The sequence below is a fragment of the Xiphias gladius genome, chromosome 4 (genome assembly GCF_016859285.1).
Source record: "Xiphias gladius isolate SHS-SW01 ecotype Sanya breed wild chromosome 4, ASM1685928v1, whole genome shotgun sequence".
In the NCBI taxonomy this organism is placed as follows: domain Eukaryota; kingdom Metazoa; phylum Chordata; class Actinopteri; order Istiophoriformes; family Xiphiidae; genus Xiphias; species Xiphias gladius.
The window spans coordinates 3600513-3617380 of record NC_053403.1 but is presented as its reverse complement, the minus strand read 5'-3'; the positions used below and the strand labels follow the sequence as shown (position 1 = coordinate 3617380).

At 41.0% G+C, this 16868-nt stretch overlaps 2 protein-coding genes across 2 annotated transcripts; both read left to right on the top strand.

Moving 5' to 3' along the window:
- The first annotated feature begins 2173 nt into the window (after positions 1-2173).
- LOC120789269 (cysteine-rich protein 2-like) lies at positions 2174-11610 on the top strand. The gene is made up of 8 exons (XM_040125882.1): positions 2174-2363; positions 6862-6956; positions 8350-8407; positions 8497-8628; positions 9175-9243; positions 9393-9487; positions 10017-10074; positions 10987-11610. The coding sequence occupies exons 1-8, from the start codon at positions 2321-2323 to the stop codon at positions 11049-11051; spliced, it is 615 nt and encodes a 204-aa protein (XP_039981816.1). The 5' UTR covers positions 2174-2320; the 3' UTR covers positions 11052-11610.
- Positions 11611-13193: 1583 nt separating this feature from the next.
- pnrc1 (proline-rich nuclear receptor coactivator 1) lies at positions 13194-16868 on the top strand. Its single transcript, XM_040125902.1, has 2 exons — positions 13194-14040; positions 15828-16868. Exons 1-2 carry the CDS (start codon positions 13696-13698, stop codon positions 16302-16304), a joined length of 822 nt encoding a protein of 273 aa, XP_039981836.1. The 5' UTR covers positions 13194-13695; the 3' UTR covers positions 16305-16868.

Genomic DNA, 16868 nt, shown 5'->3' with positions numbered 1-16868 from the left:
CCTAAAAAGACAACCCTTTGAAAAAGAACTTTCCATCAGATTTTGATTGATTTTTCTTTTGGGTATAACTGGAATTTTTGCTCTGATGTTGGGGTGTAAAAAAAAAAGTTGGAGAGGCACCAAAGCATTCAGCATTTATCCTGTGGGAGCGATGGGTATTCATACAAAATGTCATGATAATTTGGCCAGAACAACTGTGGAGAGTTTTAGCTCTTGGCCAACCACAGATGTGCAGACTGACGTGTCATCATGCCATTAGCAGGACAAATAATTAACTCTTTTGAATATTGGAAATATATGGTATGTATTGTACGTTGTCCAATTGAATATCATGGGTAGCTAAACATAACCTTAAGATATTTTGTATGGAATATTAATATGAAGTAGAAAAAAATCATAAATCATTTAATTGAATAGCTATAACTTGACTTTAACTACAGATACACAGAGGCCCTATTGCAATGTTACTGAAATGTTACAGAGATAATCCAGGCAACACCTCAAATCCATCTCTTAAGTAAAAGTACTACTATGTAAAAATACTTGGACACAAGTTAAAGTCCTGCATTCATAGCTGCTCTAAATAATATTTTTATATCAGCAACGAAATCAGTTTATTACATGTTTGTGAAAAGAGGTCGAATTTTGGCCTCTTTTAGCTAATTGTTTTGGTTTTACAGCCGACAACCGTACCGTTTTGGTTCACTGTGACCGCTCTCATCAACCTCATAGAGAAAAACCTACTGCACCCTACCTGCTCAGTACCGAACAACAGACAGGCTACGTCAGAGACCAGCTGGTGAACGTAGTGGAGCATTTAGCAGCTAAAGAGCCAGAGATTTCCCTCAGGAGTTGGTAGAGACCAATAACAGAGAGGGAAAAGAGAGGGAACAATAGACCTGAACGAATGATTCACCTGGCGGCCAGAAATATGACTCTGAATGAATGAACATGTGGATCAATAACTGCTGGACATGTAAATAGGCTACTGTTTGTTAAAAAGTTCACCATATCAACTCTAAAAGTGATAAAATGCCAGTGTTGTGTTTACAGCTGGTTTCACTGTCCCCGAGTGACCAGAACATTAATGCAGGTTTAAACAAATGTACAGATTATTATCATCCAAATGTAATTAAAGTAAAAAACTAAAAGCACTCATTATTCCAAATGACTATATCATCAAGTATATTTAACAATTTTATATAAGGTTTAGTTGGGACTCACTTTAACTACTTTATATACTATCGTGCGTTTTAATCTATTGCAGTGTATTATATTTTATAAGATAAACACTTGTTTTACATGATAGTTTGTATTCTACAAAGTATCTGTAACTATGGCTATTTAGTTGTATGGAAATATCATTTCTAGGAGACAGGAAGAAACCATGTCTCCTAGGAGACAGGGTTAGTTTAATTGTTTCCGTACAATTGAACTAAACTGCAAGAGCAAATGTGTTTTGTAGGTAATGTAATCGCTGGCTGGATTATGTTAACAGCAGCAGAGTCACCAGGAGGTGGTTGGGGTGGTTGGGGTGGATGGTGTGTATAAAAGCGCAGAAACTGTCCCCCCAGAGACCGGGGTTTGCGTCCACAGACCCTGCATGTGGTTAGGGGTTTAGGCAACAAAAGCCCTTTTGGTTAAGGTCAGGGTGGGATCGTGGTTTGAACTTTTTCTGTGTTGACCCAGGCCACGATCTTTCCCTAACCTCAACCCCTCTGCTGTGAGAGTCTAAACACAAACGTAAAACTGCTATTTCCAGGGCTGGCTGTCAGAGAACTGTAGTGGACTATGGGAAATAGTCGTGGTTTATGCGTGTGGAGTAAAGAATATTTTTCAAATGCAATAAAGTGGAGCAGAAAGACAAAGTAAGACACAATTGTAATACACGAGGAACGTACACGTGCTTCAACTAAGTGAAGTGTTTTGTGCCTATTTTTTTTTTTTTTTCCTAGGATCTCCTCATGAATCAACTTTTACCACAGATACACGCCGGGGACCGGTGGCGATGGTCCCCGCGGCTCGTATTGCCTCACACCGCATCGCCAGGAATGCGGAGACACGGGTCACAGGTTCAATTTCGCCTGCCTCCACCGCGCGACGTCGACGCGAGGGCGGGGAGAAGAAGCGGAGGGAGGATGTGCGCCGCGGTCACTCCCATCATCATCATCATCACCACCACCACCATCACCACCATCCTCTGGGGTGTGTCCGCGCCGCTGGAGCTGCAGGCAGACGGCGAGCACAAAGGACAGGCTGCCGACGCTGGACCGACTGCAAGCGACCCCCTCGCTCCGTCCTGATCCGGTCTCCACGGAACATGGCGTCAAAGTGTCCTAAATGCGACAAGACGGTGTATTTCGGTAGGTGCAGCAGAGGCCCCACCCGGCATCGTGACTCTTGCCAGAGGCGGTGGCTTTGACTGCTGGGTGGGAGTGTTATCATCAGTGCTTCTGCTAAAAAAAAAAAAAAAAAAGATAGTCTGCCATTCCTTGATTCTTCATCTCATTTAATCCGGAACGCGTGTTTTCAGTGAGCCGGGTCCTTGCTTAAACCAGACTCCCTATAGGCCATGCAGCTGCACCGCAGAGTTTCAGGGGGATCTGAGATGACGTATCAGCCATTGACAAAAAGGGCCTGTTGTTTTCTAAATGCATTAATTTTATTTTTATAAAAGCACAGGCATCACAGCTGTTCTTAACATTTTTTCCTGACCACCATAAATTGTGTGTGGAAATAACTGTATATAAAAAAAAGATACCGCTTGTCTGTTTTAAATTCCTTCTTACACATTTTTAAGGATCTGTATGTGGGAAAACTTGTTGTGGTAGTAAATGTCATAGTAATGTGGAGAACGTTATGACAAACCATGGCGTGAAGTGCTGGTCCCATTGAGTGCGGTGGATTTCTCGTGCTTCACCGGGTCGAGACCTACTAAAATATCTGATTTTAAGTGCCTCAGATCTCACGCCGCAAAAATGTTTCGGTGAAATTCAACTTCATCATTTATATATATTTATCATGTATAAATCGTCATCATACATCTCATGATGCTGGATCACACTGCACTTAAATGGCCGGCTATCAAATTTAGGAAATGATTTTATGCCATTATCATTAGATGTGCTTTTCTCAAGCTGATCTAGACGTTTAAAGATCTATAGTTTTGGCATAGCCACCCGTGTGTGGAGAGCTGAATATGTCGACTTTATGACAGAGACACGGAGTAATAAAACTTCAGCTACCCCACAATACGAGGTAGAACTGAAAGGATTTATAGATGAGTCGGTCATTCAGTAGTGAACTGAACAGTTTTAGGTTTTGTACTGTTGATTTGGGAATACAAACTATCACACCTTTGCCTGTAGGAAACTGTGAAGGGTACTTTTCAGTCATTTTAGATATTTCCTCGACTAATCAATTAGTCAAGTCATTGTCAGACTAACTGATAATGACAATAATTGTTAGTTGCAGCCCTAATATGTAAAGTGGCCTCGACTGCCAACAGGAACATTATGGTATGAAACGTCCAGTGTAAACTCAGTGCTGGGCACCGCAGTCACACTGTAGGAGTCTGGGTATTACACTTGTTTTCCACCAGGGCCAACAACAGCTAATACCTGAATCTAATAACCCTCTTACTGTGATTATAATGAGTCTGCTCTGTGCTGAATTGGCGTGCCCCCATCCCCGGACCCCGTTCGCTCGCGGTCATCAGCCTGAACTGCGTTACCTTTGCTTTTACATTTATTTCCACCTTTAAATGTAACTGGAGTAGTTTCTGTGAGTTGATCCCTGGTTACTGGACACTCGTGTGGATAAGATTAAAGGTCAGTTTCTTTTCCCTGACTGTAATCAGCGTTGTTGAATCGTCATTTTCCAGTTGACATGAGAGAAAAGGAGGGGTATCACCTCGCTGAGGACCACCATGAGTTCAGTGACCATATATCGGTTTTCAGCCTCTTTTCACTCTCGGGCCACACCACATGGCATTGTAAATAATTAATCGTATAGATTGATTTTCTTTCTCTTCTTTCCTCTTCATTTCTCCGGAGAACAGCAGCAGGTGGCGCCCTGCCGGTTCAACCAAACGTGTTGCTCTCTCTTTTTTTCCTACTTGAAACTCTGCAGTAAATCTGATGCTCAAATGAAATGTGGCGCTCAGAAGAAAATTTATTTATGTAAATTTATTGTGGTGGAAATGCTTTTAATAAATTGTAAGCTCAGAATTTTGATCTACTTTGGGATTTCAAGCTTCAAGGCTGTCTTAATGGGGATGCTGATCTAGAAAATGCAGACTCAAATATGTTTTTGTTTTTTTTTTCTTTTTTAAAATCACAGTGGGTTAATGTGATTTGTTCAGTAGATTCTTAATTCCAACGGTTATGGAAGGATAATCACGCTAATGCATGTTCACTTGACTTGTCACACACACACATATCATCCACCATCAATGCAAAGTGCTCCCTGTGAGCCAAGGTGACCTACTGTCCCATATCACAGGGACAGGCTGGCCACTCAGTGAGTCTTAACAGGAAGTGCCATGTTGTATCAGGGCCAGAGTGTATCTGCAGGGATATTTTGGGAGTCGGACCAACAGATAAATGGCTGTTCGTGAAAGTCTCTCTCCCTTTTTCATCCTTCTGTCTTGTCTACATACTGTGATTGAAGGTGTTGAGTAGTTTGGACAAAGGCTTTTCCTTAGAGACTGTACAAAAAGGTGGGGAGGCGGAGGTCACAAACCGGGGGGGTGGGTGGTTATGTCGCTTTTTATTTTGCTGAAAATGGGGTACTTTTCTGGGAGTTTTTACTATTTTTTTCCTCATCCTGTATTTATATTTATTTCATCCTTCCAGAATAAAATAGTTTTCAGTTTCCGGGCGCGCCACAGGCCATTAAGGTGTGTTTTTACATATTGAGGAGCACAACAGTCTTGTCGCTGTTCCAGAACTTTGTTTTTCCTTCGTAATCAGCTGGCGGTTACTGTTTTGAGAAACAGAGGATTTTTATAGTTTTTTTTAATTATTATTTTCACATTTTGTCTGGTCCTCACCTCCTCAAAGTGCTATTACAAGGTTAAAGGAAGAGTTTAGGGAAATGCACGTATAGACCGACACCACTCTCATATCTGTACGCCAGGTATGAAGCTACCAGGAGCAGCCGGCTAACTTAGCTTATCATAAAAACTGCCAGCAGGGGGGAACAGCTAGCCTGTCTCTGTCCGCCGTAACAAAATCCACCTACTAGCAACACAACTATTTCTTGGCCAGGAGTAGTAACTCCCTTGAAATATCAGGCAGCTGCATGGCACCTTTTCCTGGCCAAGAAGTAGTCAAGTAAATAACAAAATGGTGAATTGTCATTTTTCCTCCTTTGGTTTTGATTAAAAAAACGAGATGTAACGTTTTAATTAGTGAGCTCGCAGTCGCTGGAAGGTGGATTTTGTCACCTTTGGACTGAGGCAGGCTCGCTGCTTCCCTGTGTTTCCAGTCTTTATTACTAAGCTAAGCCATCCAGCTGCCGGCTGCAAATTCATAGTTAACAGACACTCATGAGAGTGGTTTTGATTGATCCCAAAGTGTCTAACTAGTCCTTTAAAACTTGTTTTTTTTTGCTGGTTAAGTTTAGCATTAAGTTTAGATTTAGGTTAGGAAGCTGTGATAGTTAGGGATAAAACAAAATGTAGCGTCAATTACGTTGCAGGGATGGGGGAACGTACTTAGGGATAAGGTCCTACATAAAGTTAGAATTGATATGAGTCATCGCGCTGCCCTTCAGAAGGCAGTGGAAGGAATGTGCTTCAGATTGATATGAGCTCTCAAATGCCCGTCAACTGCCGTCTGTCACTTAGACTGCAATGGCCTTCGTGATCATGGAACAAACTGCTGCGCTGTAACTTTTTTTTACTTATGTCTCGTTCATTCAAAAAATGAAATAGCTGTTTGCGCTGTACACACCAACACGAGATCATTCCCTCCCTAAATCCGAATAACGGCGCATGCCAGGATTGAATTGTGTCTAAGTAAATAGTTGCATTTTCATTTTTGACCTCCTTCACATCTGGTGTTAAAATCAGCCTGTTTGAAGATATCATGTTGATTAATTCACTCATGCACGTAAAAGGGAGGAGAGCTGTTCAAAGTAAAAGGCAAATGCTGTCTGAGGATGAATGCCAAGCTGGAAAAGCACTGCATTTCTTAGAAGCTGTCAAGTCTTAGTGCTGTTGTGTTTCTTTTGCCTCTTAGGGCCCGCATTTGTGTACAAGTTGAGCACGACATATATATATAATTTTTTTTTTCTTCCTCTGCTGCATTGAACTCCTTTCCTGCCTTTCTATATAGCTGTTTGTTGGGAGCCAATGTTTTGAATGTTCCTGTGTGTGTTTTTTTCATTTTTTTTTAATTCCCAAAATTTCTTTTTTTTCTTTTCTTTTCTTGGTACATCTTGTAAAAATATCAGTAGTTCACTATGTCTGTTAAGCATTTTTTTTTTTTTACAAGGCTGTTAAAATGTTGGCTTTTCGTTTTCTGGACCATTTGTGTTTGTGCACCTCCTGTAAACACTTTTCAGTAATGTGGCCAAATACTGTACTGTATGTATCTGACCCCTCTGGATACAGCTTGAACGATCGGACCTTGATTCTGTCTTTTGGTGCTTTTATAGTTGGAATTTATTCACTTTTTGGGGTACCTCATTAAAACCTGGCCACCCAGGATTGAGTAAAGCTTGGCTAAACATATGAGGGTGTGAAGCTTATAACTGTAGGCGAGGGCTTGACGCCCCATGAGCACGGGACAGTGTAATTTTACGATGCAGTTTGATGTAAATTCACGATTTCTGTCTCTTCTTCTTCTTCCACAGCGGAGAAGGTGTCGTCTTTAGGGAAGGACTGGCACAAGTTCTGTCTGAAATGTCAGCGCTGCAACAAGACGTTGAATCCAGGAGGCCACGCTGAGGTAAGAGGCGCAGACCTCAGGACTTCCACTTTAAAACTTCCACTTTATCTCACTTTAAAATAAACTGTTCTCAACTTTAGGCTATAAATTATCATAGGCGAGAGGGAAGGATCTACCTGGTGAGTAGATCAAATGCTGTAACTTTAGGAATTTATCATGTAGAAAAGCTAAACTACTTGCTGTCACAGGCTGTAGGTTGTTTCAGATACATACCGTAACCTCGGCAGGAAGTTTATCACGTGGTCAGACTTGTACAGTCACGTTGCTGACTCTCCCATTGTGATGACTGTACAAGCAGTGGCACGTACGTCCTGTTGAGGTTACATACTCTGTCATCAAGGGCCAAAAAAAGTTATTTATCAGCCTTTAGTTTGAGGATCTGTTCACATCAAGTGTACTCGGAACAGTTTATTCATATTTATAACAGCTGTTTTTTTGATGTAGCTTGTCCAAGTAAAAGTCATATGGCACCAATCAGCTGCACGGAGACAACCGGAACCCAAACGAACCCAAATCTGCTGAAAAAATGAACCGTAAAACATCAGGTGTAGTAAGCGTTGTAGCTGGTTGAGTTGGAACTGATAACTATTTTCCCATTGCTGGGATGTTTAATCTACCCCCGTGCTTCATATTTTAGAAGGTGATCATATGTTTTGCATGTAAAATCTTAACCTGCGATGTAACTAGTTACTATAGTTATTAGATCATTGTAAAATTGTAATTGAGTAAAAATTACAGTATTTCCCTCCCAAAAGTTGTGGAGTAAAAGTATGAGGTGACTATGAGGTGAAGTATGAGAAAATACTCACATAAAGTATCTTCAAATTATAGTGTACTGCAATATGCATACTTACTTTCTTTTTTACTAAATAAACCCCATAATGAACTTTAAGCTGATGTAAATCTATGTCTGAATGAGAAAACACATCGCATCAATAGAAAGACGAAGCCGCCAGTGTTGAATATTTCCCGTCAAAAAATATATAAATGGCGAGCGAAGCCAAGGACGTTTTACTGGAAAAGGCGCATCAGCACGTAGTTATGAAGAAGGAGAGTAGCGTGACATTTCAAGGGGAATGATAAAATAAATTGTGGTAAACAGGTCACAGAATGGATTTATACTGATATTTAGCTCTGTTACCATGTGTTACAAACGGTGTGAAAAGAGCAAATAACAGAGAGCAGACAAGTCTTATAAACTCCTGTGACTAAGTCCTGGATCGTTTGTCATTTGGAGTAAAGTGAATCCAAACAAAAGAAAAATGTGTTCAACTAACCTTTTCCACTCTGTGTCAGTACAGTAAAAAAAAAAGGTGGTTTAGCTTAGATTCACTCCCAGACTTAAAAGGAATGGATGCCTTTGCTTACTGTCCCTCCCTCTTGTGTTTTACAGCATGATGGGAAGCCTTATTGCCACAAGCCCTGCTATGCCGCCCTCTTTGGGCCAAAAGGTGCAGTTTCTTCTTGTTGACCCTTCAGTGTAAGTGATATGCATTGACCACTGCCGGGTTTGTAAAAGCAACGTTTGCGTGCGTTTTAGGCGTGAACATCGGCGGAGCTGGGTCCTACGTGTATGACAATCCCGTCAATGAAGCCCCCGCAGCCGTTTCCGTGGAAACAGATGCCAAGCCAGAGCAGGAGAAAAAAGCTCCTGCACGGGGACCAGTGAAGGGTGAGAAATATGTGCATCAAAAACTAGAAAAACTGTCATGTTAGGAAGAGAAATTCAGTGTTTGCTAGAGTAGAATCCTCTCTGGACAGATTAGGAGGTATAAGGTTTAGTTTAGGTCACTAAACACACTGTGTCCAAATATTAGGGCTTCAAGAGTAATTGGAGACTTCACTGCTAAAAGTTTCTTGGCCTGCTGTCTGTCGTTTCAGTGTTAGTTCATGCACAAAAAAGCTCACATGTGGCTCAGAGTTGGGCGCTGTGTGTTTAAAGGGCTATATCTCCCACACAGTTCTCGCTATATTGACGTAAACCTGCTCAAATTAAAGCTGAGACTTGGCACTTTAATGTAGTATCCACTCTTTTACTTCAAATTAAACGTGCTGAAGCTCAGAGCCGGAACATCAAAAACATGTGTAATTGTCCCAATCTTCCAACTCGACTTTGTGTGTGTGTGTGTGTTTTCATCCTAAAAAGTTGTAAATCTCCATAACAGAATAATAATGCTCACCTATTGCCGATCAATTCAATGCAGTGTTACTTTTCCAGCTGCAAGCTTTTCGTCTTTCTCTGGAGGACCCAACATCTGCCCCAGATGCAACAAGACGGTATATTTTGGTGAGCACATCCTGTGTCTTCATATCTCTCTTTTTGCACGTTGCATGAGTGTCGGAACATGTCTAAGTAACCGAGTCGGCTAGTTGCCATAGTGACTATCTTCATGATTTTGTGTGTGTGTGTGTGTGCGTGTGTGTGTGTGTGTACAGCTGAGAAGGTCTCGTCTCTCGGGAAGAACTGGCACCGGCCCTGTCTGCGCTGTGAGAGATGCAGCAAGACTCTGGCTCCGGGCAGCCACGCAGAGGTGAGATACTGGGGGGGGGGGTGTCACTCAAAAAATTGTAATTCCCAGTATTTCTGTGATTTTAGTGCTTAAATTGACCACAGACTGAAAAAACTCAGTTTTTACATTCAAAGAGTGTATAAAAACAAAAAAGTGAACCCTTTCATCATGACTGCTGAATCTTAGAAAAGTACATTTCTTTGTAGTGGTCCAAGGGCCATCGTACCACTGTGAACTCCAGTTAGGCGTCCACTAAGGCACACCACACCCTCATCTTATAAAACTGGCCCGTCACGAAACACGCACTAAATCATGCTTCATTCTCCATTTAATTTTACAGGCAGAACCTGGAAGTACATGTCATGATTTGATATATTCGGATGACAGATTTCTGACCAAACGTCTCAAAAGCGTTTCGGACTGATAAAAATCTACACTTGTTCATCCAGTTCTTGTCGTTTTTTCTCAGATATTAATGATGATCTTACGTTGCTGAAAGTTTAGGTCGTTAAAGACACCATGAGTGGTGACTATTGCCTTTGTGTTACAGCATGATGGACAGCCGTACTGCCACAAACCGTGCTACGCTGTGCTGTTCGGACCCAAAGGTAAGAAGTCGGGGACACATTTAGCGCTGCACAGGGCTTTGGGCAGCGGGGTGGGCTGGTGCTTAGAGAGAGTGACTGTCCTTGAACCTCCGTGTCCGCAGTCATCAGTCTGCAAAAGGAAATTAACAGCTGGCAGAAGCCGATCAAGATACTTTTACAAGAGCTGTACAAAAATTTTGGGCTGATTTTGACCGAAAATTTTTCTTCCCACGTTTGATTTTTCCACTCAATTGTTCCATTATGTAAATTTCTGAATCTATTTATCCAAAATGCTGTGTTTTTTGCAGTGTCTCCTGTCAGCGGCCATCAGCCTTTACAGCAGAAAAATATCAGGATTACTTGTTCTTGTGCCCTGTTTTCAAGGATTAGTCTAAACGAAGCTCTCGCAAAGTTTTTTATTTTATTTTTTCTCTCACGTAACTCTAGCTATGCAGATTCTTTTAGTTGATTTGCTTTTCGGAAGTTTTTCAGATCTCCCTGCGGCCTCCGCTCCTATTACAACAGGGGGAATGCAATTTTGCTTTTGTTTCTTAAAGCATTAAAAAAAAAAAACATTTGCAAAAAAACCAACAGCACTGTCGAGCCTTCGTAGGGACTACTATGTCCATAGAAAGCAGTTCCAATGCAAAAAGGTTCACTCTGTGGGTTGTGGATTATCCAGAGTAACTGGGACTTTGTTTCTCAGAAGACAAGTTGCTGTTGAATGTTGTTTTTTGTTTTTTAAATATACTGGAATAATTAAAGAAGTCCCAGAGAGAACTACCTGAAAACCTCTCCACAGAGAGCCAGAACTTTCTACATGGCTCGATACCACATGTAGGGACATGTAGGTTTTTTTTTCATGTAGGAATTTAGTTACGTGGTTGAAGTGACCCTTTTGGGGTAAAGGCTGTGTCCCCTGTTCTTCCGCAGGTGTGAACACTGGAGGCATCGGCAGCTACATCTACGACGATCCTGAAGCCGAAGCCCAGCCTTGAGCCCCGATGCTGCCTCCAACGCCCGGGCGAAGCACCACCTCCAAGACCCTCCGTGTCTCTTTTATTTGCCTTCAGATGTCATGGTGATAAATGATATGTACTGCACTCACAGGGATGGATACTTAGATGTTTGTTTGATTTGTATATTGTTTATATACCTATTTTTTGTACTGAAAAAAACCTTTAATATTTCCTCCCATGTGAGTTTCAGATTTTCCTTTCAGTTTCTTGGTTCTCTTTGCCAAATATTTATTAGCCTATTATGTAGTGGATTAAAAGGCCTGTGTTTTTCACACTCACAATTGATAGTTTTTAAGAATTTTGTGCACTTAAAACATGTACTGTATGAGAAAAAAAAAAAAGTACCAGCCCACCAATTTATTGTCAGTGTTGTTTGAACAAGTTCATCCTGGCTCTAACGTGAAGGATGACGGTGTAGACGTAGCGAAGACGCGCACAGAGACGTACATTTTACTGAATGTTAAGCAGGTGAGTTTGGGGTCTGTTGGGAACAAAAAGGGGTCAAACGTTTTCTACAGTAAAACCGTGTGATGCCAAACCTGTGTTTAGCGTCAGTGCATGTGTGTTTGTTGGTACATACCTTTACATACTGTATTTGGTAATTTATTACAAAACAGCAGCAGTCCTCACGAGTTACAATCGGGGCCAGACTAACTTAATTTATATAGAGCGTTTTATATAAAAGAAAAACTCTTGAGTCACACAGTCCTCCAGGAACACCAGTAAAGGCCAGGAAAACAGACCAGTTTGGCCTCCTGGGTGGCAGAAATGCCAAAAATGGACAATGTGATTACGAGCCAGTTTCCTCCAGTTTTCTATAAAAGTAAACGCAACATCTTTGGGTGTTAAACAGTTTTAAAATCTTCTGACATTTTATACAAGAACAATTCATTATTAGAGAAAGCAACTTTCGAGACGTATTGATTATAAAGATAACTGTGGGCTGCAGCCTCACGGTTCACCTTTGATGGATTGATAACACCTTGCCTGAGGTTCTCTTGACTGCTGACTCGACACGCAGCCATAAAGAGAAACTAAAGCAATTCGATCCCACACAACCTCTCAACAAACATTAACGCGCCGGCCCGGCCCACCGCAGTTGAGCAGAGTTCTGGCCCCACCAAAAGGTAATACGTCACCGAAGGGACGAGGTTGGCGAACAGCCCTTTTACCGGAAACAGCCCCCCAACAACGGAAGAAGAGACGTGTCGAGTTACCCAGAATAATACCGGAAGTTCGGAGAACTTGTCTACAAAATAATAGTGTTGAAATAACAACGCACCGTTAATATGGTGCGGTCAGGACCGACGAAGAGTGATGAAGTACATACTCGAGTACAGTAATTAAGGTGCAAGAATTCGAGGTACTTGTACTTTATGCTACAAAATAGGCCCCCCCATTATTAACATTTTGTACTTTTTACCCCACTACATTTATCTGAACGTTATAGTTACTTTGCGAATCAACCTTTTACATGCAAAACATTTATTCAGTTTAAAAAAAATGCAATACATCATATATAAGACCAGCTACAAGAATGAAATGTTTCTTCCGCATGTATCAATAATCTCATTAATGACAATAATACAATAAAAGGATTATAATATTATTATATTATTACATTAACGCTTCAATAACAATTATGACCATTCGGTACTAATGTCATCTGCAACCTGGAGGGACTTTCCATTCTGCAATTAAGAATGTAAAAACATCATCGGTGTTTTCTATGCCGATTCCGGTATTTTCAATCCTGTATATTTAAATTTGTGTGGAGGAGTGTGGAGAAGTCTTTGAAACACTATTAAAATATTCACGTGGCAAAAGAAAATCTTGATATGGCCAATTAATTAATTAATTAGTCAATCTACTGAGAGATTAATTAAGTAAAATTTAAGATCAACTTGTATAAACTGTTGTGTAGTTTAATCTATAGCAAAGCATCATCTTATATTATCTCTCCACATGTTTCCTATGTAAATATCTTGATTTCGAAAATCACCAATAATTGTCAGATATTTGTGGGGCTGTAAAAAGTACACAATTTCCCTCTGAGCTGTGGCATATTAAGTAGCATGAATAGAAGATACTCAAGTAAAGTAAAAGTACCTCACATTAGGACTTAAGTACGGTGCTTGTGTAAACGTACTTAGTTACTCTTCTACTGCCGATCCCTTTCCAGACTGTGAAAATTTCACGCCCTGCAGATGCAGCAGTCGGCAATGGGTCTCTGTGCTTTGCCCGGTTGTCAATAAGCAGTCTTATTTTGAAAGTCCTCCCCGGACGTCATGTTTTTGATTGTGGCTAAATTAGCATTTGTGCTACCGCTGCTTTTACAAGCTCACTTGCACGGACGCGCCATTTCGGAATAAGACGTCTGTCGACATTTTTAGCAGCAGAAATAATTAAAACCCGACAAAAAAAATTGCACGCAGAAACTTCTGAGACGAGAATATAACGTTATATACGTTAAATAATTTTTTCTGCGGGAGGGCAACTTGGATACGAAATTGTATTATCTACTTAGCTAACTGTTAGCTTTGTGACGTTGTTAGCAAAAAAAAAAAAAACTTAGCCGCAGAGGAATTTCACAGCCTGTTTATGTTTTCGCAACTCCAGAGAAATGTTGGACGGATCTCCGGCTCACAGCGATGAAGCCAACATCGGCAACGTCGAAAACAACAATCCGGTAACGCTGATTTCCAGCAACGACGGGGTGAACACGGGCAACAAAGCGAGGCAGGCGCTGCTGAAGAAAGGAGGGAGGAAGCTGCGGTCGACAGCGCCGCTGCAGCACCAGAAACCTCCGAGGAACAGTCCCAACGTCCGCCTGTCCGACCACAACAACAACAGCCCTCTGACGGCCTCTTCTGCTAACAGACCCGCGGCTCAGCCCGGTACCGAGCTCCCTGCCGGCACGCAAACCTCACTGACCCTTCATCATCTCAAACAGGGACCCAGGAAAGAGGTAAGTCCCCCGGCGTGTAGCTGCCATCATCTGCGGTCCTGCTGCCCTTTATGGCCTCAAGGGTTAACTGACAAACAATTAGCGGTGTACCACAAAGTCAGTTAGTTTATGAGATAAGGAAGATGCTGTTTACACCTATTGTGACCTCCACTCTTTGCTGTTATCAGCCAAATCACCTCAATTATTACCAACTAACTATAATTTCATAGAAGGGTTAACATAGGTACTCGGGCTACGGCCCCACCTTTATTTAAGTTAGGGATGCAGTGATGGAAGACGTACTCGGATCCTTTACTTAAGTAGAAGTACTCCATCACAAGTAAAAGTCCTGCATCAAAAACGTTACTTAAGTAAAAGTATGTAAGTACCGTCAGAAAGTGTATTTTAATATCAACTGATAAAAATGAGAAACAACTATTCCTCACATCTGACAAGCTGAAGTCATGAAAGTTATTTTATTTTTTTTGTATTTTTACATGAAAAATGACTCAGTTATCCAAATAGTTGTAAGTCTACTAATTGTTTCGATTCCTCTTGTGTTTTCTGTCAGCTGGTTTAATCCATACTAAGGCATCATATTTTATAAGCCCTTCATATTTATTTTATGCAGAAAATCTTCATTTTTAAAGTAGCAACAGGTGTCAGATAAATGTAGCAGAGTAGAAAGTAAAATATTTCCCTCTGAAATGTAGTGAAGTAGAAATGTGAAGTGTTATGAAATGGAAATACTCAGGTGAAGTAAAACTACCTCAATCTGACTTGCATAGCCTTCCTCTCCTGAGAGCTCCCTAATTTACTAGTCAATCAGCAGAAAATTAGTTGGCAACAGCTTTGATGATTGATAAATTGTCATTGTCAAAATCTTAATTTTAAGTAAAGGCACCAATTTTTCATTTCTTAAATGTGATCATTTGCCAGTTTTCGTAGTCCTTTTATTACCGTGAATTGAAATTTGTAGAGTTTTTGGAAAAAACAAGATGCTGGGAGACTTCAGCGTGGTCTATGCAATTGGGAAGTTTTCACTATTCACTGACATTTTATACACCACATGATTATATGGTTAACTCTCAAAATAATCAGTAGTTGAAAATACTGGTTAGTTGCGGCCCTATTTATGTCACAGTTTTTAGGATATGTGCTTACAAGTTCTCCTTAAAAGTTATGTGCCTTTATTAAACATATAAAATGTTCATGCATTCTTGAGACTAAATCCACTGTAGTGCCTGAGGCAGTTTGAAGTGACGCTGTTAATAATCCTCGTGGCTAAGAAAGAAGGCGTCACAATCCGGTCTTCCTCTTTCTACTTCTTCACTGAGGAAAAAAATGCCCCAGGTTGCACATTGCTGACAGGCCTGTCTGTGAAATAAAAGAAAAGAGGAAGCTGCAGGTTTTGTAACACTCAAAAGAAACTGTCAAAATTTTTTATGATGAAAGCAGTGTGTTAAACATCGTCACGGAGCAGATCGGTTATTGACTTGTTTAAGTCTGCAGTTATTATGGGCCGGTACTGACACCCCCTCTGCAATACATGTGTGATAGTTATTTAAAAAAAAAAAAAAAAAAAACTCCTGTGGAACTTGTGGAAAATGTTTTTAATAGAATATAATTGAATGTGTCTATGTGATGATAGAACAGGGATAGACGATAAAATTAGGGTACATGAGGTTTGTGAAGGAAGTTTGTGGAAAGTGTGATTAAGGTTTGTGGTTTGGCCAAACTCTTTTTTTTTTTTTTTTTTTTTTTAACACACTCTCACTTACACATAACGATTTGTGTCTGTTTTGTAGCTGCTGAAATCCAAAAGTGGCAGATTGGACCGAGGGGCCCTGCAGCCAGGAGGCCAAACTGCCCGCAACCTTCCCAGACACGATCAAATGACCCAAAATGTGAATACCCGGAGCCACAAGCCCAAGCAGGACCAAACTCCCGGTGCCTCTCAAAACACAAAGAAAAAAGATCACGGCAGCCCCAATAAGCCCCCCTCTCTCCACCAGACTCCATCCCGAGGGCAGAAAAAACCTCTCCATGCCTCCAACAACGTGAAGATTATGACCCCACCGCCTGCTGAAACTGTGCCCGAATACCTCAAAGACGGTGAGAAAGTCTATGCTGGAGCTAAGTTCAGTGAGCCACCCTCACCCAGTGTCTTACCGAAACCGCCCAGTCACTGGGTCGGAGAATACAAGCCTCAACATAGCAACCACAGCCGAGAGCAAATGACGGTTCATTTAAAGTCGCTGCTGAAGGTTCAAGATACAGCATGACCGTGCCTGGATTTTCAAATTGGAACAGACCTAGCCGATATCTGATTAACAGTTAACGCCAACAGTAAATGGAGTTTGGCCTTTGACGCACTGCAATAGAATGTAGGGAGTTTTTATCAACTTTAGTACAGTTTCCCATTAGCCAACACGCTGCCTGCATTTGTGAACATTTTGGAGACGTCGTGCTGTTGCTGGAGATCTGACTGACGTGCTGCGTATGTCGGGTGTTTATCAAGTATTTTCTGCCTTTTTGTTAGTGGAGAAAAGTTTTCAAGAAGTAAAAGAGAGTGAGTGCAGAAAGAGTCTGAGGCCGTCTCCAGCAGCAACACGATCAGTGTCTGGTGTTTACATTATGCAAAATGATTATGGCACTTTCTTTGTGAACACTTTTGCAGAGGCAGCCTTGTGTTAATTGACTTTTTAAAGAGCTTGTGTAAATGTACATAATATATTGTAAACATATATTTGTGTATATTTTTCCTTGTTATTTTAACTGAGATTCTAGTTTTGTTACTGAGGTTTTTTCCAAAAAAAAGAAAAAAAAAAAAAAAGAAAAAAGTCCCC